The sequence below is a fragment of the Aquila chrysaetos genome, chromosome Z (assembly GCF_900496995.4).
Source record: "Aquila chrysaetos chrysaetos chromosome Z, bAquChr1.4, whole genome shotgun sequence".
Classification (NCBI taxonomy): Eukaryota; Metazoa; Chordata; class Aves; order Accipitriformes; family Accipitridae; genus Aquila; species Aquila chrysaetos.
The window spans coordinates 86,445,164-86,468,720 of record NC_044030.1 but is presented as its reverse complement, the minus strand read 5'-3'; the positions used below and the strand labels follow the sequence as shown (position 1 = coordinate 86,468,720).

The window sequence follows — 23,557 nt, the reverse complement described above, 5'->3', positions numbered from 1 at the left end:
ATTATTATTATTGTCATTTTCTTAGTGTTATCATTATTATTATTAGTTTCTTCTGTTCTATTGAACTGTTCTTATCTCAACCCACAAGTTTTGGTTTTTTTTGTTTTTTTTTTCTGATTCTCTCCCCCATCCGACTGTTCTTATCTCAACCCACGAGTTTTGGGTTTTTTTTTTTTTTCTGATTCTCTCCCCCATCCGACTGGGGGCGGGGGGAGTGAGTGAGCAGCTGCATGGTGCTTAGCTGCTGGCTGGGGTTAAACCACGAGGCAGTGTAAATGGCTATTGACTGTAATCTGAAGCCTGTTTCAGTGGAGTTTGTAGGCTGTGATTTGTGGAAAGATCCTAATGTCTTAAAGTCAAAATTCTAAAGCCAAAAAGGGGAAAAATGAAATATGCTCTGACTATTTATTTTCCGTAATCTTTGGCCAGTTCACAGTGTATTCCAACAGTGAGATGGTGGCAACTTTTTATTACTGATTTTTTTAAAAATTCTATTTCAGCTTTTGTGTGCTCTTGGGATCATTGTCATTCGATTAACAAATACTGAATTTGCTACTCTAACTTTTATTTCTCCTTTGTCACAGGTTCTGCAAAAGATAAGGCATCTTTGGTTTTGTTCGGTTCTCTGCCCCAGGGTTTGAAAGATCACTCTCTAGGCATTGACAGTTAACACCTCTGGGACAGTAAGCTGTGTATTGGAAGATAGAAAACAAGGGTAGAAAACAGCTGGAAGATAGAAAACAAGTTCTGTACGGAAGTGCTAGCTCGTTTTTGGTTTTTTTTTTTTCGTCCTTTTGCTATCTCTGTAAGCAGACAGCCCCCTCTGAAGTACTTAGGGAGTGCTGGTAGTGGTTGCAGCCATAGAACTGAGTAGCGTTAGAGGCTGGTGCTCTTCAGAGGCTTCTGGCTTCTGTGGAGCATGTTGGATATCACTCCTGCTCTTTTAAGATTTGATGTTCTTTATATCTGTCCTGCCATCCTAAATAGCCACAGGGAATTTGTGGCACTAACGAATGTTTTCCTGTGTCTGCTTCTGATGAATTCTGGCCATTTTTAAGTGTATATTTTGTTTAAAGATTTTCTTTTTTGGAAAACATAGCTTGATAGAACAAGTGGATTTTCATGTAAAAAACCCCTGGGTCTAATGCAAAATTTGTGTTTTCTTGGGAAAACTTCAAAAGAGGACTTCTTGTTTTCTGTTAACATTTGAAAGCTAAGTATTACCTTCCAAACTAAACATTGAATCAAAATATCTTAAATTTATATTGATATCAAGGCAGTATTTTTGAATTAACTTTCCCCAGGGAAACAAGCCTTGTTTCAGCAGAAGTTGCTGCCATTTTAAATGCATCGTTGCTTAGTAGATAAGACTGAATAGATAGGTAGGAGTAATTAAATAAATAAATGGAAACGGTGAAGCTCCTTGAGGTTCTTCCCCTGCACACGCATTGTGTGGGACTTGGGAGTGGTTCTCTGAGTACCTAGGAACCTCCTCGGTGCCCCGCCATCCTGTAAAGGTGCTCCTGGTGTACACATCCTTACGCTGGGAAAGAGGGAGATTGCCTCAGATCTCCTTTATAATGCTCATGATGGGAATCTCCTGCTACAATTTTCGGTGATCTACTCTAATATGTCTCTGCCAAAAAAAAAAAAAAAAAAAAAAGCCAGTCTGACAAAGATAGTCCAGGGGGATACTGCTCCATTAACTTTCTGTTTGGCCTTTTCAAGTATCTAATCTGAGAGTGGAAGATCATATGTCACATTCAATCCTTCTGTCTCTTATGAGGGAAAGTAAACCATGCATGCTAAAACAGAGAGGTTTCTGGCTCAGAGTGCTCTCAGTTTTAGAGCCAAGCACTACCTGTGTGCCTGTGTATGTGCAAAGATAATAGAACTAGTCTAGTAAGGGTTTAGAGAGGTGGTCGATGCCCCAAGCCTATCAGTGTTTAAGAGACATTTGGACAATGCCCTTAATAATATGCTTTAACTTCTGGTAAGCCCTGGAGGGGTCAGGCAGTTGGACTAGATAATCATTGCAGGTCCCTTCCAACTGGAACTATTCTATTGTATTCTGTTCTAAGTTAAAATGAGAGTTGAGAAACCAGTCCTGAGTCATTGTTTATGCAAGTGTTATGCTGCCAGCCTACTAGTATACTTGAAGGATTGACATTTCTGCCCCTTCTTCCCTTCTCTCCCTTCAGAAAACAAGAAGAGCGGGTGCAACAAGTGCGCAAAAAACTGGAGGAAGCACTAATGGCAGACATTTTATCACGAGCGGCTGATACAACAAAAGACATAGATGTAGAAATGGATAATGGAGATGAAGCATAAAAAGAAATCAGGTGAGTCAGATCTCCTGGAGGCACACTCTGAGATTTACCTCTTGGCTGCTGGCAATCACTCAGCAGTCATTCGGTGGACAGTAGTGTATCACACACAAGCAGTCCTGCTTTCACGCTGCATGTATGTTAGCTGACATGCCCTATATCAGCAGAACACTAGGGTGATTTTGCATATATAGATATGAACATCCTCACATTAAATGCTACACAGATCACCAGGGAGAAAAAAACAGTGGTTTTCATCCTTTACAGCAAAGACGCAGTCTCTAGAAACCATTGCATGTATATTTTCTGGCACTTAATAAATACTTGATGTCAGACTGGGATAAAGCAAGCAAAGTAACTGGCCTTTTTCTGTTCTTCAAAATTTAATTTAGTAGAATTACATAAGAAGCTCCTGAAACTTTTCTATTTATTTTTAAATGGATAATACCTCTACAAATTAATTTTCCAAGGCATCTTCTTGTATCTTGCACCTGTTTACAGTACTGATCTGTGGATTTGCCAAACACTTACTTAAAAAAAAAATTTTTTTTTTAATTACCTGCAGAAGAATGGTAATTCATTCTCTTGTTTCCATTGAGCTGGCAGTGCTCATTTATGAAAGGGCGCAGCTTTGAGATCTGAGCTTTTCATAAGGAGTTAGCTGAAGTTTTAACAACTAAGAATTCTGTCTGAAGATGGTTGTGTAATTTTAAAGGAATTAATTTCTGGTTTTTTGTTCTGGAGTTACTACACACAAGGGGCAAGAATGTATGGATTTCCTGTTTGACAGTTACAAAGGAATTAACTTCTATACAACTATGAATACTATGTTCAGGTAACTTGTAGACATAGGATGGGAGTTTCCAGGCTGTGACCTGCTTTAGCAAGGCTGCTAAACCTTCAAACTGGTATTCAACCCCTAGCATAGAGTGGTAATTCCATGGTGCTCTGGCTCCCCGCTATATGAAGAATATAAGCCTGGTGCAGCCAACAGCCAGATGTTATTTTTGCACTCATATCTGGACTGCGCACTAGGTCACCACTTCAGATAGAAGGGTGTGTTGCTTGTGTAAATTCTTACAATTGGAAACAGAATGTATTCATAATGTACCCACCAGCCCCTGAATACTCATGTTTCTAATGCACAGTCATTTTTATTACTTACAGTGTCAGTGCAACATAAAGGGAAATTTGATCTTTAAGTTGTGGACAACAGCTATTTGCCAGTGTTGTTTACTGGCCACTTAACAGGCCAATAATCTTGGATGTTTTCCAGGCTACTGGAATCTTTTAATGACTTCAAGTTACAGCTACTTACTATTAAACTCTTAATCCCTGAGTATTTCTGCTATAAAAGTCTAATTATGGATAACTTTAAAGGAAGTAAGAAAGAACATTGTTTTAAGATGTGAAACTTCAAACCTTTGCCATTTTAGAATCAAATTGTCATTTTGAATTTTTTAATTTAGCATAAAATAATTATTTTGTAATGGATTCGTAAATCTATTTGTAGAAGTGGTTATTTTTGCACTGGTACTGTAGTTCTCTGCAGAAATCAGTTGGATCAGTAGACTGTGAGTTTCATCAACTTGTGAACTGATTACCTATTTACATGTACATAACCAATGTACATGTAAATGTACATGTGTTGGCTGTGTTCTGTAAAACTGCTTTTTTTGCCCTAGTGGCTTTAATTATAGACTTGAAAAAGACTTCTGAGTAAGTGGATTAGGTAACGTGAAGTAGCTTGCAAGAGGCAACGTTTTTTTCCTTTATACAGACTAATGTTCCAGTATGATGTTTTTATATTAAGAAACTTTTCATGTACACATTATGCTGTATTTAAAAAACAAGAATTCAGAAAGTGATTTAAGGCTGTAATGAAGAACTACAGGAGCCTGGGTAATGTGCCAGGAGGGTGTGTGGTGAAAGAGGCTGGATGTTAAAAGCATGTTATGTATGCGGGTTGTGCTTAATGAAGAAGTAAATAGGCATCTGTGGGACTCTTAACAACTGAGTAGCTACTTACATTGTATTAATTTTTTGTTACCCACTTATGAACTATTTATGGTGTGCTCGTAATATTGAACTGAAACACAGCTGTAACTGCTCCAACAAAGTCATTCTAACTGATGCAACCATCAGCCTTTACTTTTCCAAAAGGGGTTACTTCTTTCTCTTTTACAGGTACTTTTAACTGACTTATCCCAGGAGGAACTTCCTATAAGACAGAGGCACTTTCTCCTTCGGTCTTTCGTTACAAGAAGAAATGGACCCATGCACATTTATATAGCTTTCTAATAGCATTAAAACCAATGCCTTTTCTAGACTCCTATTTTTGATGTATATATCTTATTTGAAAAGCAACTTTATTTTGTGTCCTATGACTTAAAGTCCTTTTTTAAGTATCAAACGTTACCCTTAATCTAAAGCTGAGCTTTTGATGCCAGGTTGCAAACCTACTGGAATTATATTGCCTGTACTAAATATTTGTTTTTCCTGTGGTTTTTAGTAAGAATGGATCAGGAGAACAGAATGATTTCCCAATTAAAGATTATTGTGACTCTGTATATAAACAGATTTTTATACCTATGGGTGAAAAAACCTGTACATTCTTCCGTCATCACTGTAAAGATAAATAAATGATTATATTCCAAGCAATTGAAAACTTGTCGTGTTGTGGATAGAGTAAGCAAAGAACGTCCCTGCTCATATTTCAGTGTTCCCTTGGCCAGGTACTGGAGAGGCTGGGAAAGGCGTATATCAACAAGTACTGTCTTTGCCCAGAGCACTGCCTCAGGAAATCTGTCTGAACTCGGGAGCAGTTGTGGATTTTTCAGCTGAGGTGAAGTACAATTGCATATTTCCTCTGAGAAAGACGACTGCTAAAAATAAGTAGCCAGCATGACTTTACAGAGTTCTGCTTTGAGGTCAAAGTGAGACCGTAAAGAAAGTGTCTGCAGTGCAGAATGCAGCAGGTGCCAAAACTTGGGCTTGTTTCTGTCCACCTAGACAAAGCAGTTAGGCCATCAGGATGGCCTACGGCACTGCACCGCTAAGACTTCTGTGAACTGAGTTGGGTCTTGCACAGTTAATCAGAAAACTCAGAAATAATCAAAAAAACTGAGCAGGTTTGCTTAACTTCCCTGGAGATTTAAAGACTAAATTGCCTAGCAGGTCGGAATAGTTCCAAGGTTATCATAACGTCTGTTTCTCCATGGCTAGTAACGTATAGTACTGCTCTGCAGCCCACGGTGGGGGAGCTTTTCCATCGCCTCTGGGGTCTTTCTTCTGTCTACTCAATACTGGTCACAAGAGGGAAAGCAGAGAGACAGGTCATCTTACTGCAGATTTCCTGGGATGGCTGTGGGCTGGGAATCAAGACAATTTGTCATTTTTCTGAAGGAGCTTCCTTTAGTTTATAATTGGGCAGAATAAAAGAGAATAATGGATCTGGTCTTTTCCAGCCTGGTCACAGAGTGGGGGGCAATCGAACTCTCTCCTCATGAAAAGAAGGGAGCCTGTTACTAACAGGCTTCTGTAAAATTGGAAAGAAGCTATGTTCCCAACAAATTATCATTATTTGGTGAATTTCATGAAGACTGCTTTTTGGGAATGTATGTACACTGCACTACCTAGTAACTTTTCAGAATGCAAGTTAAGGGTTTGACAGATAAAACTCAGAAAGTAAAGCTTGAGTGAAGGTGAGTGAGAACCCATCACCATTGATAATTAGTTGAATTTAAGAACGGTTTATACTTGTTCTAATTCCAGAGTTGTATTGCATAATTACTGGTCAAAGAGTTCATGAACGGGGATGTGAGTGACTTCTCCTGTGTAGCTGTACAATACAGTCTCATTTTAGGGATGACGTTACTCTTCACACGACTGTATGTTAAAGTGCAATAAAACCAGCACAGAAGTGGCTTTAAAACACTCTTCCCGATTAAAATATTTCATGTAAGAGCAAAAAGCAGATACAGCTATTTCAGAAGAAAGATGACTCTTAATAGTAACTGTTTAACTGTGCCTTGTAGTTTTTTGCTGTTTATTACACCAATATTAACACTTAATGCCCTTGGGGCCAGGAGATTTGTCCTGGTCTTGCATACAAAACCTCTGGTACTGCATGTCGGGACTGCACTGCCCCGATTGTGCTTCATGCCTCCCAGGCGGGTGCAGAAAGCTGTGCCGGCTGTTGTAGCTCCTATGAGGTGTTGCTACGTTATTTAACGTGCTGTTGTTTTATTTCTTAATGATGTCTCATCACTTTTTTTTAGTGAGTAACCACCATGACTGAAAGCCGTGGGGGAAGAAAATGCTTCTCTTTTTTAATGAAAAGATGTTCTCTGTCAAAACTAGAATGTTTTATATTAAAGCACAAGAAGTTCCCAAAGTTTGGACTCAAATTTGACAAAAGAATTTCCACTAATGCTGGCATCACCTTTCTGTCAAAATCATCATTCTGATGGAAGCCTTTCTTCTGCCTCTTGGGAGTAAGACGGTATTTTGGTACTAAAAAGATGGATATTAATCCACTGTAGTGCTGGCTTAGTGATCCTTGGAGCAGCTTAGAAGGGAATGGTTTTCTGGTTTTAATGGTATTCTTCTATCTGGAAATCAGCAAGACCACCAAGAGGGAAGGACATCGCTAGCCTATAGCTTCAAACCCGGGTAGATCTAGTGCACCTGTCCTGGGCAAATATTGCTCTTACCTTTTGAACAGAGGCTTAACTGGTTAACTGGTTAACTGGTGGTGGAGATAGTGGTGGTTACAGGTTATTCAAGATACGGGATTCTACCTCTTGACACCTCCCCACCCCTCAGTATGTGCTAACCCTCATTTCACGTACTACAAGGGGATACTCCTTAGGCTCCCAACTAAAGCCATTCCCCTTTTGAGAAAAAAATACCAACTTCTGGGGCCAGAGAGGAAGCGTGCCATGCTGTAGCTTAGTGTTTGGGTCGTTACATGCGACTGGAAGGACTTGGGATTGAGGGGCTGCCTGAAAACTAATGGTGTATTTGGGGGAAGGAAGGAGAGATTTATGGTTTGCTCCTTCACTGAATGCAAAAAATCATTAAACAATTTTTTGGGGTCTTCTTTTTTTCTGGGAGAGAGAAGTAACTCTGGAAAAAAATGGGTTAAAGGCATTTGAAAAAGTAATGATCTTACCTATTCTGCCTGCTGTGCTAACTAGAGCAGTCTGTCACTGCAGGAGAAAGAATGGGAAAAGACTTTTCAGGTGCCTCGTTCACCTCACTGCTGCTGTGAATGTCGTGGCTTAACCCCAGCCAGCAGCTAAGCATCACGCAGCCGCTCACTCACTCCCCCCCCCGCCCAGCAGGATGGGGGAGAGAATCGGGGGGGGGGGGGGGGAAGGTAAAACTCGTGGGTTGAGATGAGAACAGTTTAATAGGACAGAAAAGACAAAACTAATAATGATAACACTAATAAAATTACAATAGTAATAATAAAAGGATTGGAATATACAAGTGATGCACAATGCAATTGCTCACAACTCACGGACCGATGCCCAGTCAGTTCCCAAGCAGCGATCCCCCCAGCACCACTCCCCCCAGTTTATATACTGGGCATCATGCCATATGGTATGGAATACCCCTGTGACCAGTTCGGGTCACTGCCCTGGCTGTGTCCCCTCCCAGCTTGTTGTGCCCCTCCAGCCTTCTCGCTGGCTGGGCATGAGAAGCTGAAAAATCCTTGACTTGGTATAAACATTATTAGCAGCAACTGAAAACATCAGTGTGTTATCAACATTCTTCTCATACCTAACTCAAAAACACAGCACTGTACCAGCTACTAGGAAGACAATTAACTCTGTCCCAGCTGAAACCAGGACACCTTAAAAAAATAGATTATTAATAATTTTGGCTAAAGTTTTAGTATTCTTAGTGTAGTTTAGCTTTATACTGTCACAAATAAATTTGACAAACAATAGGCTACAGTTATGTAAAACCCTGAATGCACTTTTTCATATAGAAGCAGGTGTCAAAACAAGAAAACACGAATGATTCAGTTCCTATTGGAAGGAGCAATTCTTATCTGAAGAACTCTGAAAGTTAACAGCACCCAGCCTGTGCGCATCAACAAGTCTGCCAGCCGCTTTCAAAAGCAAACTCCAAACGAGCTCGAAACCACAATTCTTCTCTATTTTCTCAGTATTCACTAGCACAAGAACACCCAAAGCACTGGTTGGATCCAAAGATGAGCTCTTCTCCTCTGCAGAGCAGACGACTGAGCCAAGGGCTCAGCAGCTCCTTTATCTGCAGCAGGATGGGAAAGGGAAATTCTTGTTTCTCTTGACAAACTGCTGCCATTCCATCGGTGTCACTTACTGCTCAGCTGCGTTCTCCAATGTAGCTACCACAACCGTGTTGTATTATAAGGAATGAAATGGTGTCTCTGAGCACTGGGGTAACTCCAGCATCATGTTGTACCAGGCAGAGAGCATCTTCTGCATGCAGACAGCAGTTTGGAAATCCCACTGTGCGAGCTGCAATTCCCTTCTCTTATTGTAAGAATTAAGGGCTTGGCAAACACTACATTTGCTTCAGGAAAGTTTTCTGTCCCTACTCCGAGGTCTGTTGTAGAGTGCTCTCAACCTCTGCCACCAAGTACGCGCAGAAAGGAAGGCTGTGATCAGGTTGCCCACAGACTTCTGCCAACCATTGACACGAGTGATTGCATCTCGCTGTGCAAGCAGCGTTTTCCTCCCAGAGCATTAAACCTGCCTGCTGTATACGCAGTACGACACTCATTTCTGCTTTTCTTTCCAGCAGGGACATGTTCACCTGCTGGTTTATATTGAACTTTTTGGTAATAAATATGATTTGCAACTCATGCATGTTATTTAGTTGCTACAGTTCCTTAAAAAATGAGTCAGTTCCCTTCATCAGTCACTGGGATTTCTCCTCCTCTCTCTTCCCCGGTCCTCATCAAGGACTGCTTTGTAAAGTAAACTGTTAAAGGTACCGTCATGAAATACCTACATTTAATATGAGATCAGCAGTTTAGGTCAGGCTCCTTAAATGAAGGAGCATCGAACAGTTTCCTCCATCTTCTGTTTGTAGTTCTTCCCTGGAGACACTGGAGGTTGCTGACCGGAGAGCTGGTTGTAGCACAACTCACCCAGATCTCCCCTCCATGGTTATTTGGAGTTTGTTTACATTACCTGCCTTAACATTAAGTCCTTGGAGGAACACAAATATGGTCTAAATTAAGCAATTGTTGTTATCTTGTATGTATCAAATACATTATTTATAGTGTATTTTGTGCATGGAAGTGGCTTGCATTTCATATATAGGGGTAGCTGCAAACTTGCCATGCATGTACATACTCTGTTTGCAGGGACAGGCCATAGAGATTCACTGGGCACAGTTAAAGTGAAATTAAGATCACCTTTAAATCTGAAACAGCCTCTTTAATACAACCAAAATAAAATCAGGTACTCCTATATAAGTAGTTCTTTGTGTTCTCAGGGGGGTGGAATTGTTTCTCAGGCAGCAAAATGCTCAACTCTCCCCTCTCCTTCCTTTGTGGTTTGGCTGGAGATTAAGTCCAAAAGCCAACTTGAGAAAAGCCGTGGTGCAGAATGCGTTGCCACTTTTGAGAAAAAAGCATACTCTGGGTAATGCGGCAAATGCCACTGACGCTGCGTGCCCCTCCAGAACACCCTCGGAACAGCATCTTTACAAAGGGATGGGTGTTAGGGATGCGGGACACGTTTTGGTGCATGAGTATGCATCGCCTTTCGCATCGCGTATCTTTTGAGGCAGATGTTGCTTAAGAAGAATGCAATAGTCTTTTGGGGGTGCTAAAATTCTCTGCTAAAATACACCTTAATGAAATGAGCAGCTGCTTTTTCATTGACTTTAGAAGAACCTAGGCACAAGCTTTCATTTTTATATCTACACCGGAAAGATTGGCTTTTTCCTAGCTTTTATGTCAAAAGTTTAATGACTTCTCCATTAAAGCTGAGCTCGCTTCATTGGATGCATCACTGGTTGCATCTTCAGCACACTTCCAGGGTTAGTATCTTTGTTCGGGTACTTAATGCTGCTTTGGATGAGAGGTCCAGCCTCGCTGTTAAAATCTGCACTCATGCGTTGGTCCTGAAATCAATTAAATGCTAATGACCAAGTAGTCTAAACTGGAGAAAGATCTACTTAAAATAGGGATGTGTGGCAACACATTGTCTGGGACTGGGTAGGGATGGTTACTCTTTTTTCCAGCAGGCTACCAATAAATGGGCCTGGGAAGATGTCCAGGCACTGGCAGCTGTCCTGGTTTCAGCTGAGAGAGTTTTCTTTCTAGTAGCTGGTACAGTGCTGTGTTTTGGGTTCAGTATGGGAAGAATGTTGATAACACACTGATGTTTTCAGTTGTTGCGAAATAGTGTTTACACTAAGTCAAGGATTTTTCAGCTTCTCGTGCCCAGCCAGCAAGAAGGCTGGAGGGGCACAACAAGTTGGGAGGGGACACAGCCAGGACAGTGACCCAAACTGGTCACAGGGGTGTTCCGTGCCATACGGCATCATGCCCAGTATAGAAACTGGGGGGAGTGGGGCTGTGGGGATCGCTGCTCGGGGACTAACTGGGCATCGGTTGGTGAGCGGTGAGCAATTGCATTGTGCATCACTTGTATATTCCAATCCTTTTGTTACTACTATTGTAATTTTATTAGTGTTATCATTATTAGTTTCGTCTTTTCTGTCCTATTAAACTGTTCTCATCTCAACCCGCGAGTTTTACTTTTTTTCCCGATTCTCTCCCCCATCCCAGTGGGTGGGGGGCAGTGAGCGAGCGGGTGCATGGTGCTTAGCTGCTGGCTGGGGTTAAACCACGACAGCAGCCCCGCCGGCGGATGAGTGTCCCTCGGTTTCCCCGGGGGGAATCTTACAGATTTCCCAATTTCTGCCCCCCACACTTGCAAGCCCTCCCCGGCCCCCCGCTCCCCGGGCAGCAGCAGCAGCAGAGCAGGCGGGACAAAGCCGAAGGCCCCTGCAGTCCCTTCCCTGCAGGGGCTCAAAACCCGCTGCGGCCCCCCCGGGCCGGGCGCTGCCGGGTCGGCAATGGGGGCCGAAGCCTCTAGAGGTCGGTGCAGCTCCAGCAATCGGCCGGCGCAGTGGCTGTGCCGGGATACGCCGCAGACAGCCAGCTCTAGAAATTAAGCCGTAATCCTGCTTCAGCAGCGCTCTGCAGCGCGTGTTCTGGAGGACAAGGTGGGAAAGCCATCAACCAGCTCCCTACGGAGCGTACACGAAGGAGGGAGGGTGGTGGGTGGATGGTCACTGTCGTGGTTTAACCCCAGCCAGCAGCTAAGCGCCACGCAGCCGCTCACTCGCTGCCCCCCCACCCACTGGGATGGGGGAGAGAATCGGGAAAATAAAGTAAAACTTGTGCGTTGAGAACAGTTTAACAGAACAGAAAAGAAGAAAGTAATAATGATAATAATAACACTAATAAAATAACAATAGTGGTAATAAAAGGATTGGAATATACAAGTGATGCACAATGCAATTGCTCACCACCCACAAACCGATGCCCAGTTAGTTCCCGAGCGGTGATCCCCCCAGCCCCACTCCCCCCAGTTTAGATACTGGGCATGATGCCATATGGTATGGAATACCCCTGTGACCAGTTTGGGTCAGCTGTCCTGGCTGTGTCCCCTCCCAGCTTGTTGTGCCCCTCCAGCCTTCTCGCTGGCTGGGCATGAGAAGCTGAAAAATCCTTGAATAAGTATAAACACTATTTCGCAGCAACTGAAAACATCAGTGTGTTATCAACATTCTTCTCATACTGAACCCAAAACACAGCACTGTACCAGCTACTAGGAAGACAGTTAACTCTATCCCAGCTGAAACCAGGACAGCGAGCAAGCTTGTTTCCCTCGGACCTCGGCCGGGCAGGGTGCTGGAGGGCACACGCTCCTGGACAGTACCTCACCATAGTCCAGCTGAATTTGAATTTATCATTAACAATCTTCATCATTCTCCTATATCCTTAAAAAAATAGATTATTAATAATTTTGGCTAAAGTTTTAGTACTCTTGGTGTAGTTTAGCTTTATATGGTCACAAATAAATTTGACAAACAGTAAGCTGCAGTTATGTAAAACCCTGAATGAAATACCCCTCTGGCCAGTTCGGGTCAGTGTCCTGGCTGTGTCCCCTCCCAGCTTGTTGTGCCCCTCCAGCCTTCTCGCTGGCTGGGCATGAGAAGCTGAAAAATCCTTGACTTAGTCTAAACATTATTAGCAGCAACTGAAAACATCAGTGTGTTATCAACATTCTTCTCATACCAAACTCAGAAAACATAGCACTGTACCAGCTACTAGGAAGACAAATAACCCTGTCCCAGCTGAAACCAGGACAGTCAGCAATGCCAGAGCCTTCAGCTCTGCGCTTACAGGTCCCCATTCTGCTGAAATTCCACTAAAGGCCCTTTGGTGCATTTGATGCACAGTACACTGAAGTCTAAAACCAGAAATGTTTGGAGAAATACAAGGTCGTACTGTTTCAATCACATGCTGCGGTAAGCAGAGAGTTTGATTCACAGCCCTTTGAAATCAAGGAAAAAACCCGGTTGACTCTAACGGGCTTTAGCCGAGGTTATTTTTAAAGTGTTTGGAAAGCAAGGCAGCTCTGTGTTCAAATCGAGCTTTTGTGCCGCGTCCCGCACCTCGCCCGGCGACCTCCTGCCTCCCCTTCCCCTGCCTCCCCGCTGCTTCCCACCGCTGCAGGAGCAAGCCGCGAGGGGCTGATGAAAACAGCCATAACATGCCATTATTTGCACATTAACTCCTAACTACAATACTAATAAAATGTTACAACATTCCAAACCTGCTCATGCAACTGCCCGGTGACTTACGCCATGAATATGTAACAGGATGGGTGGCCAGGATTTAGGCAGATTTTGATCGTTTCGTTGGCACATCCAGTTGGAAGGAGCCCCTAAATCACATCTGTGCTTCTGTGGGAGTTATTTTTAGTTTGGCTTTTTAGTTTGCAGGGAGCTGCAGGGATCTGAGCATCCCGACGGTCAGTATTTAGTTTTCTACAGAGGTTCTCAGGAGTTTAGCTGCACCTGAGCCAACAACACAAAAGTAACCGATGCGGTCAGTGTCTTTCACTCGCTGTATCTTAAAGGGTAGGTGCTGAATGTTTTCCGATGCCCAAAGTCTTCACTGAGCTTCTGCAAACAGATTTAACTGCTCAGTGAAAAGAGAAGGGAAATGTTTGCGAAAAATCATGTGGAGTAGACCCACAATGAAAACATACTTTTCTTGCTTGAAAAATAAACTTTCTGCTCCAAAACATTTTGTTTCCGGGTGGCTTTGCTCTTTACAAAGTTTAAGCAAGCTAAATTAAAAGATGGAATCTCTTCTGAATGAAGATTTTGAATATTTGGTTAAAAATATCAAAATGGAATCACGCAATATCTCCAAATTTCCCTTCTGTTTTACCCAATGATATTTATCCAATTCTAACCAGATTCACAGATTCCGTCACCCTAAACCTGCAGGTGAAAGACTCTTCTGGTTTGGTGGGTTTTTCTCTGTACCCACATGGCTTTCTGTGCTTCTGGTGGTAGTTTGTCATAAACAAAATACTTGTAAAGACTTTTGCTCTATAAACTTCGGGGGCTTTTTTTCTGTTTAAAAGTACTTTTTTCTGTTCAATTATTCTTCTGTAATTTCATGGTACTTACCTTACCTAAAACTTGCAGCAATTCCCTCACTGCCTTCCCAGGACTCTGATGAACTAAAGGCTTCTTTGTAGGTGTTTTGCTCTGCTCAGCCTGCTGTGACCTCCCCGCCGGCCGGTTGTGCGCCGTGTCCGTCTGTCCTGCCTCTGCCTGCACGTGCTCCGCTTCCCTTCAGCCCCGCGCCGCTAATGCTGCCCGAGAAAGGGCTCTGCCAGGTCCCCGACATTCATTCCACTCTGGTAAAATGCTCTTTTTAAAAATGTGACTCCGCTAAGCAGAGGTAATACCAGCACATTCTTCAGGTATAGACAAGGCTGTTAGAAAAATGGAAACTCAGTCAGTTGGGATTAGGCAGCAATATGCATTTGCTTGGATGACTGCAACGGTAGATTATTTGAGGGAGAAAACCCCCTATCAGCGCCGAGGCACTATCGACCGCATTACCTGCATTAAACGGCGAGATCCCACCAATCTGTTTTGCAGGTTTCGGTGCCTCTGAGAAGGCAGGAGTACCAAAAAGGATTTAAAAGGGCTTTTGTCAAGCCCAGCTTAGCCAGAAATGCTGCGCACCTTCTTACCACGACCTGAGGACCAAGGACTTGTTTCCGTGATTTACAAATAGTAGTGGGAAATAAGCCACTGGTAAAGCAAGCACACCATGGAGTGGTTACGTATCGCACATCGTGGCTGTGGTGAGTCTGAAATAGAGGGAGGCGATGCCTACACTGGGGTTTGCTGGTTGGACTGGTCGAGCTCTCACTGGTGCATCGTACCCGTGGGGCTGAAAAGTTTCTCCCCACCTGACCCCGCCAGCGGTTCCTGCTCTGCGTTCCCGCTCCCACCTTCAGCTGGAGCCCCATGGCTTTCTTCTAAGGTACTAAACATCGAAAGGGGTCTGCCGCCTCTTAAATGTTTTTGATATTTTTGACTTGTTAATATCTGCTCATGCAGCTGAATTTGGACTCAGAAAGTAACAAAAAAGGGAATTGCATTAGCATGAGGCTGAATAAGGCGTGATTCCCATGCGCTTCCCTCTGGAACTGCCTGGCCTGAATACCAAAATACACTCGGAAAAGTTTCAGACTGAGGACTGAAGGACAAGTTCAGTCCAATTCACACTGTGTCTTGCAGATGGAATAATGTTTACTGCAGTGTAAAATGATATAAAACAAATTTCTGAGTGCATGTGCAGCTCAGCAAATAACCTTTATCAAGCCTCAGGTTTTCTTCATCTATTTTGTAAATTTAAAAAAATAAAAAGAGTCTTCTTATACCTATGTAACAAACAATGATCTCATACATATCTTTCGATGGGGCATGAGAGAAATACTTCTGAAATTTTTGCTGAGAGACAGTAAACTGCCAACACCCGATCCGTTGTGGACTATTTTGGCATGTACTCATGCTCTGTGAATGAGGCTTAAAACAGAAGTATTGATTCCTGTCTCAGGACAGATTTTAGTCTCTGAATGGTTATATTGACATTCATCTCAGGGGAAAATTTGTAGTAAAAAAATAAGCAATGTCCAGTCAGCAATGTCCTCTTCTCAAAGGTTTCCAGAGAAGGCAGCGTGCAGGAAAGCTCTTCAGATTTGCATCCTGAAATCCAGAGCTCAGCAGTTCGAGGGATAATTCAGCATCTCTCTGTTTTCATAAAGGATTCCAAAGCTCTGGCAGTTTTATGGTCCCCAGTCCCATGTATTTCAACCCAGAAACTCTGGCAGCTTCTGCTAAATGGCAAGCGTTGCCAGCTTAGCAAGAACTGGTCTTACGGTGCCTTCTTCCTTCCTAGCATCTCTTGACCGGTCTCACATCGCTGCAGTGGCCCGTAACTGGCTTTCCCGGTAATTTAATTGTTTTGTAGAGGGAAGGCTGGCCACCTTGTTGGCCTTCAGCCAGGCCACCTTGCCGGAGGTTGTGGAAGGTGAGCGTGGTGGGCTGGCGAGTGCCTGGTGGGCTCGGGCTTACCTGCCCGCTGCAGAAGTCGGTACCGGTGGGTGAGGAGGAGGAGGAGGAGTGCCCCGTTGTATTCCCCCCGCACTGCCAGCTCTGAACAACCAGCATGAGGGAAGAGGTGCCTTTTCTTTTTCAAAATTCTGTCTCTCGCAGGAGGTGGCCTGCCTTTCCCCGTCCGACCTGCTGTGATGTTACACAGCTGCGCTGTTTTCTATCTCAGTGGAGAAGATGTTCTTTATGGACTTAATAGAGGCGTTACTGTGGTGGGAGTCCGAAAGCAGTAGCGTTTGGCTTTTACAATTCAAATCACTGCTGGTGGTTTGCATCCTTAAAGCGCTTTAGCAAGTATCTCCCAAAGCGCGGTTGGGAGTCCCGGGGAGTGCAGTCATCCGGACGGGCACGATGCTGCCGTCACCGGTGCTGGGCTCCTCACGGCGGCCAGTCCCCTCCAGCTCCCTCTGGAGAAAATTAAGCACTTGTGGGTGATGCACAAGGGCGGGAACCAAGTCAGAGCACTCTGAATTATCTTCTAACGGGGCCGATTGCTTTGCAGGGACCTTAGGTGCACCCCTGGGCGGGGGTCTGCCCAGCCATCTGCTGCCCCTTTGGGTACCACCAGCCTGGGGTCGTGTTGTGCCCCTGACTGGCGTGGTGCTTGGCAAAAAAATTAAATAGCACTCTGTAAAGGCTTGTCTGCGCTTGGAAGTTTGCCAGCAGCCCGGCGATGGACTAATTATTCCCGAAAAGTTATTCCGGTGAAGGCCCCCTGTGGAAATTTATTCCAGATTGTAATGATTATTTTTTCATATTTAGCTCAATCCACCTCCAGATGGGGAAAAATTAATGATTTTAGATTGCGAGAGTTCATGCAGGGGTATGCTGAAATAACTCTTAGGGAACAATTATTCCAACAACTCTTCCAGCACATCTATTTTGGGAAATTTCCCAGTGCATGAGCACACCCAAACCTTGCTGCCTTCACAGGGATCGTTAAAGAAACGGGCTCTGCTTTTCCAAGGGTTGGGTCATAAGGGCCAAAATAAATGCAACTTACATTTTTTGGCTTTTAAAAGAAGAATGAAATTAAAACGAAAAGATTAAAATCAGAAGGTGAAAAAGATAAGGAGAAAGAAAAAGACAAGGAAGCAGAACAGGTTTCTGGGGACAGAAGAATTTTTATCACCACACTTAAAATTAATCAATATTGTCAATGTTTTACATTTCCAAGGACAATAACTTTTTCCAATGTCTCTCAATATTCTATGAGTTTCAAGCAAGATATAATTAATACAATAAACTATCTTTGGTATGAAACTGATGTTTGTTCAGTCAGTGCTCACAGTTATGCTCATGTCATTAGAAACCCTTTGTTCCCAGCACAGAATAATGTGAAACATTTATTTGTATGGGAAAATCCTATGGAGTTTTTATAATCGATAGTTGGTTTTATAGTTGGTTAATCAGTAAGTGTGAATGCAATCTTTTGTAATACTAATGTGTAAAATATAATTTTAAAAATGACACTTTTATGGGTGTGCAAAAACATTTTTTCAATTAAACCCCTGGAAACCTTTCAGAGATGTCTTTCACAGACAGCATTTTAAAACCCAAATTCCAAATTTAGTAGAGGACTTAAACCCTTCTGCTTTCTTCTGGACTGTTGCTTATGGAATTTGAAAACTAAGTCTGCTGCTATTTGCACTGCAGGGTTGGGTAAAGACTGCTCTTCTGAGTGACTGTGAATCCCAGCGCTGAATCGTATAGACTTCTCTTCGAATTTAAAGCTACACAAAGTGCTCTTTTTTTTTTCCCTGGCAATGACAATATCTTATTCCTCCAGCATTCACAGCCTGATTTTACCTTTTGATGCATTTTCAAGGGCGGACCTGTGTGTGTGCGTGATACATCTGCAATCCTATGTCCTCTTAAAAGTGACAGTAGAGAGAACACTTTCCCGCAGTGATGTTTCACCTTGAGCTCTCTGAGGTCGAATCTAGCGGTGATGTCCACAGTGCCATTCGCTGACAGGATCTGGTCACATCCATCCAAGGGGTGAATCTGTCCCTAAATTAGGGAGTGTGAAGAAATTGTGTGAGAGCGTTTCATTAACGAGTCTTCAGATTTCTTGTTCTTTTCAATTTTATTCCTGGAGTTCATGACCAAGAAAGTTATGGGGCAGTAACTATAGAATTATTAAAAATGAAACGAGCTTGTGCAGTGGACTTATTTTACAGTGTAGCTTAGGGACAGGAGAACCTTATAACTTTATAAGGTTATAGGCTTTAAAGTGCTTTAGAACTTTTCTGAAAGTTTTACTGTTTCATAAAAGGAAAGAAAGGAATGGAAAAAGTTTCTTTACAGACACACAAGTACCTAACTGAAGAGCTGGGCTTGTCCCAGCGGTTTAAAGAGGAAAGAAAGAAAAGAAGAAAAACAAAGAATGAAGGTGGTGTTTGGAACGGGAAGAAGATTAGTTACTTTCTTGTCTCACGTGACTATGGATGTTCTGGTGCTCCTACAACGGGATCTTGGACACCATCCAGCTGGATGTAAAACTCTTCTGTAATGAAAAGCCCTTAGAGATGGCAGGCTGTCAGGTCATCCATCTGCTGTTAGAGGACTGAGTCCTCTGTTACGTTTTAGAGCTACATCCAGCCTCGTTAGAAGAGCCCACCCCACCACTCAGTTATATCTACTACTCTTCAAGCAACTGTTCAACATCATGTGGATCCATGAGAAACTTTGCCCTGTAATTATAGCCCAAATGATGGTTTTCGTACCTCACCCTCATTTGTAACGTCTAAATGCTTTAGACTTTTCTTTGTCATCATGATCTTCACTCCCACCTCCTCTATCCCCCTTGAGTCCTCTCTTGTGCATCATCAGGCCACATCACCTAATTTGTCATGTTTGATTTCTGTACTAGTATATGCCAACTTTCTGTTGCTGGCACCCTTTCCTTTTGAATCATCTCTGAAATGGATCCCCATTCACCATGGGAAAAGGACGCATTCAGTTTTTATCAGTGCTAAAAGAGACTCAGGGCAATGTGAGTGTTTTGGTGCCCAGTATTGCTCCGATACCTTGCTGGCTTCAAAGGGAATAATGCTAGTGTTGGTGGGAATGGAGTTTCCCTCTGCTCGCTGGTGGCACTCAAATTCTCTGTAACTACAGTGAAAATATAAAGGATTGAACTACGGGGTTTTCTGAAGGAACGTCAATGATTTGTGGTTTTTCCTAATTCTGTCTCTGGGTTTGTTCTTTCACCATCCACCACCAGGAGGGAGATCAGGGCTGTTCATTCCTCAGTGGAAAGCGAAAAGGGATGCAGAGTTTTAACAACTACTTTTTTTCCAAGTACAGGCTTTAACTTTTGCTGCTAAAATTCTGAATACATTTTTCTAAGATGCTGAGTAATTCATTGCAAGTGGCATACATGAGGCTAAACAAGTCTGAATGTGGTGTCTGAAATATCATTCATTAGACACTCAAAATTGCCAGTTGTTCTGGAAAATTGTGACCCAGGTCAGCTGCCCCAGCTCACCTTGGAAGGCTGCAGATCTGAAACTGTTGACTTCTTACACATCTGTTCTTCTTTTCAGTAGCTAAAATATATTCCTTTCTCTATCTGTTAACATTCACTACTATCAGTAATGGAAGAAAACCTTGCTTTGAATGATTTATTTATATACATTTGTTCTTGTTATTTGTGTGACTGGGTTTGAAATAGCCCTCCTACCAGCAAGAGCAGTTTAGGCTGTAGCTTCCAGACTTAAATGATATTTTGATGGACAGCCAAGCAGTTATTTTTCAGAAGACAGTCTGAATCAGGAGTTATAAGATGATGAGCATCACAATTTGCGGTTAGAAGAAGAGATGCATTTTCTTCCCCAGAAAAAAGCTTTGGGAGAAGGAAGATTTGCGTTAAAGTGGGGTAAGGGATTTTATTTTTTTTCCAAATAAGAAGCCTTACCAAAACAAAACAAAACAAAACAAAAAAAAAAAGGAAAAAGAAAAAAAAATAGGCCCAGAAAAAACCAGAAGTGCAGGAAACAAAAGCAGAGGTGTGTATGTAAGGATTAGAAGAAATACCTGGAAGTACAAAGAAATTCTCAGGTAGAAAAGGAGGAGCTGTAGGCAGTGAAAGGCAGAGATTTGCAAAGGCCCCTGGTGGTGACTGGCTGGCTTTAAAGTGACAGGGATCAGTTTGGGCAAAGGCTCTTGGCAAGAGACTGTAAATTTGGAAAAAAAAAAAAAAAAAGAGATGCAGACTCTTACTCAAGGCAGGTCTCCAAGCTCCTGGTCTTCCGCAAATGTGTTCCCATCAGGAGCAGTTCAGCAGACATGCTTGCTGTATAAGTAGGTTGTATTGGCTGATAAGATAGCAGGCAAGAAGCTATTTTCTGATTTAAAGATTGTTTATCTCCCCTGACAGTTTTCGTGGCAGTTTTTAAAGTTTTAACAAGGTGTTTGGCATAGCTGTTAGAATTTGGATTGTCGAGGGGTAGATAAAAGATGTCGAACACTACAAATATGAAATAACTGCTTGTGTTTGTGAGCTTTTGGCTAGTACCCTTTGTCAGGTATCTATTCCGAATAAATGAATTTATTCTGAAAAAGCCGTAAGAACGAGTGAGGAAGGTACAGCGGGGAGGGGAGTCATACCCAAACAACATCAGTGTGTCCTTCTTGGGGTTGCTGTGTGCTTTGTGCTTATTTGCATGTGACAAGAGGGATCTGACTCTTTGTGTTGATTCAAAAGTGGCAATGGTCAAGGTATGGAGTGAGCAAGAAGTAAAAAAAAGTCAATAGGTGTCAGCGGTGGAGCACTGTGGGCTTAGTGGGGGAATGGATTAATACTCCACAGGTCTGCTCTGGAAGACCGAGTTAACTTTGGAAATTAGCAACTGATGCTTTTATAGTAAATAAGAGTGTTTGCAAACAGAATTAGGATAAATTCTGCAGACAATAATAAAGACTCTTGTCCTAGTTTCAGCTGGGATAGAGTTAACTGTCTTCCTAGTAGCTGGTACGGTGCTATGTTTTGAGTTCAGTATAAGAATGTTGATAACACTGATGTTTTCAGTTGTTGCTAGCAGTGTTTAGACTAACATCAAGGATTTTTCAGCTTCTCATGCCCAGCCAGCGAGAAAGCTGGAGGGGCACAACAAGTTGGCACAGGACACAGCCAGGGCACCTGACCCAAACTGGCCAACAGGGTATTCCATACCATGGGACGTCCCATCCAGTATAGGAACTGGGAAGTGGGGGCGGGGAATCGCCGCTCGGGGACTAGCTGGGTGCTGGTCGGTGGGTGGTGAGCAATTGCACTGCGCATCATTTGTACATTCCAATCCTTTCATTATTGCTGTTGTCATTTTATTAGTGTTATCATTATCATTATTCGTTTCTTCTTTTCTGTTCTATTAAACTGTTCTTATCTCAACCCGTGGGTTTTGCTGCTTTTTCCCGATTTTCTCCCCCATCCCACAGGGTGGGGGGGAGCGAGTGAGCAGCTGCGTGGTGCTTAGTTGCTGGCTGGGGTTAAACCACGACAACTCTGCACCAGGACTCTCCGGGGGAAGAGTCCTGCTCTGGTGTGTATGTGTGTTTATAGCAGCAGCAGCAATGTGTCTCGCCCCTATTTTCTACGCCATTCAGATCCCTTAAACCATGATGGCCCCTTACACTATTTTCTGTACCGCGAAGGACATTCGTTATCTCCTTGGGCGGAAACACCTCTTGCTCTGTCACGCACTTTATTGTGCTGATTCCTGTCTCAGGGGTGATTTTTGTGGGAGGGGAGGGCGGTGAGGGGAATGCTGTGTATGGCAGCGCGTGGTGGGAAGCCTGCCCGGTCCCTGCTTGTGCAGCGTGGGGACCTCGGGCTGCTCCATTAACTTCTTATAGCGCTGGACACGTTGTGCCAAAAGCTATTACTAGCACTTTCCTGTTCATGTAATACGTTCACAGTTTCATAATTAGGATGCTGTCTATCCAAACTAATCAATCTGTTAACAGTGTTTGTAGGACAACCGGTATCACAGTGTGAGCGCTCTGTCTTGCATTTTGTACCTTTGCGATGCTACTGAACGTCTCCCAGCTGCAGGGCTGGTACGCGCTCCTCTCTGCCAGAGCATCTACTCCTTACCTGAGGTTATTTTTCAGGGTTTTTCATCCTTCCTCATCGTTCATTCATTCTGGTTTTGCAATCAAAGAGCCCTCCTAAAGGAGTTCAGCCCCTGTCCATGTGGCATTCATTTCATCCTCTGATTTCTTTGTTAGGGGCTCTGTTTTCTCCAAGTAGTCCTGGAAAACAAAACCAGACTTCAATGCCAGAGAGGAAAACTAACAACTGACCTAAATGGAGGTCAAGTCTCTTCAGTGATTTTTTTTTTTAAGTAAAGGTTTAGAAATATTAAACAAATGTATACGCTGTAGCTGAAAGGTAAATGAGGTATGCTTAGCAGTTGCTGAGCTTATTATAACATGTTTTTAAAATAGAAATTCTTAATTTTTCTCTCAGCTTTCAAGTTGAAAAGGATAACATCTTGATTTGCTTCTTACCTTACCCTTGCACTTACACACACAATTGCCCTCAATGGTGTTACATCAGTGTGAGGGGAGAAATTCTTCTCTAAAATCAAGGTCCAGACCATAATTTAGCTCTCACTGACATAAACTTCTGCTGGGGGAAGCTAACGTGTGTTTGTTTTATTGTTTGTTATTCTATTGAGCCGTAAGGAGGTGTTCCTTGGGAATTTCCTTTCCCTGTGCTTAACTGTGGTGTTTAGGTACAGGCGACAGCAGAAACAGGAATATAAGGGGAATTATAATTAATTGCATGGCTTTCCTCTTCAGCTGAATGATACGTATATTTAAAATATATGCAATTTTCTTCCATTGCAGTAGGACCGGGACTCACCCAGACACAAATAATTTCCCAATATTGTTATTTCACTTTAATTCACCAGAGATAAGGACATCTTGACTGAAAGATGAAGATAGGCAGAAGAAGTTAGTATACCTGAAGGAGAAAGTAGTTGTTTTTTTTTTTATGTTAATGTTCAACAGAACAACTTGGAAACCACTTAACAGCAGCCTTGAATTGGCTCCGTATATAGTGCAGCTGATTTTATCCTTTCTAAGAGAACACAGTTTTTCTCAGAAGGATTATGTATGGACCTGGTGAAAGAAGATTCAGTAAGAATCACAGGGGAGCATCTGAAGGGCGTGGGGTGAGATGTGGAATATTCAGTTTAATTACATTTGTTCAAGCCCACAAAGGCAGTAGGAGCTAAGTACATCTGTTAAACACTTCAGAAACTTTCCTTCATTAAGGCATGGAACTTTGTGAGGATGCTCTGGGATTACAGAACTGCAGTGCAAGTAAGAACTGGGGCTAGGATCATTAACAGAAGATGTTTTCAATAAATTTTACTTAAAGACAACCCTAAACAATAAATGAAAGGCATGAGACAGTCACAGTAATTCACTTCATATCCCATGCGTTTTGTGGCTTCCTCAAGGCTTCTGAATTGTTCTGG

The 23,557-nt window shown here is 42.8% G+C and overlaps 1 protein-coding gene across 3 annotated transcripts in view; it reads left to right on the top strand.

The window, feature by feature from the left end:
• MBD2 (methyl-CpG binding domain protein 2) overlaps nucleotides 1-4,988 on the top strand; it is a 42,157-nt gene extending 37,169 nt beyond the window's left edge. For 2 of the 3 annotated variants that reach the window (XR_005931525.1, XM_030003709.1), the window contains 2 exons: nucleotides 2,202-2,342; nucleotides 4,515-4,988. Coding sequence is in view for 2 of the 3 variants with exons in the window: in XM_030003709.1 (XP_029859569.1) it covers nucleotides 2,202-2,331 (130 nt within the window). In the remaining variant the exon portion in view is untranslated. The other variant, XM_041120654.1, reaches the window with a different exon arrangement.
• Nucleotides 4,989-23,557: the final 18,569 nt, after the last annotated feature.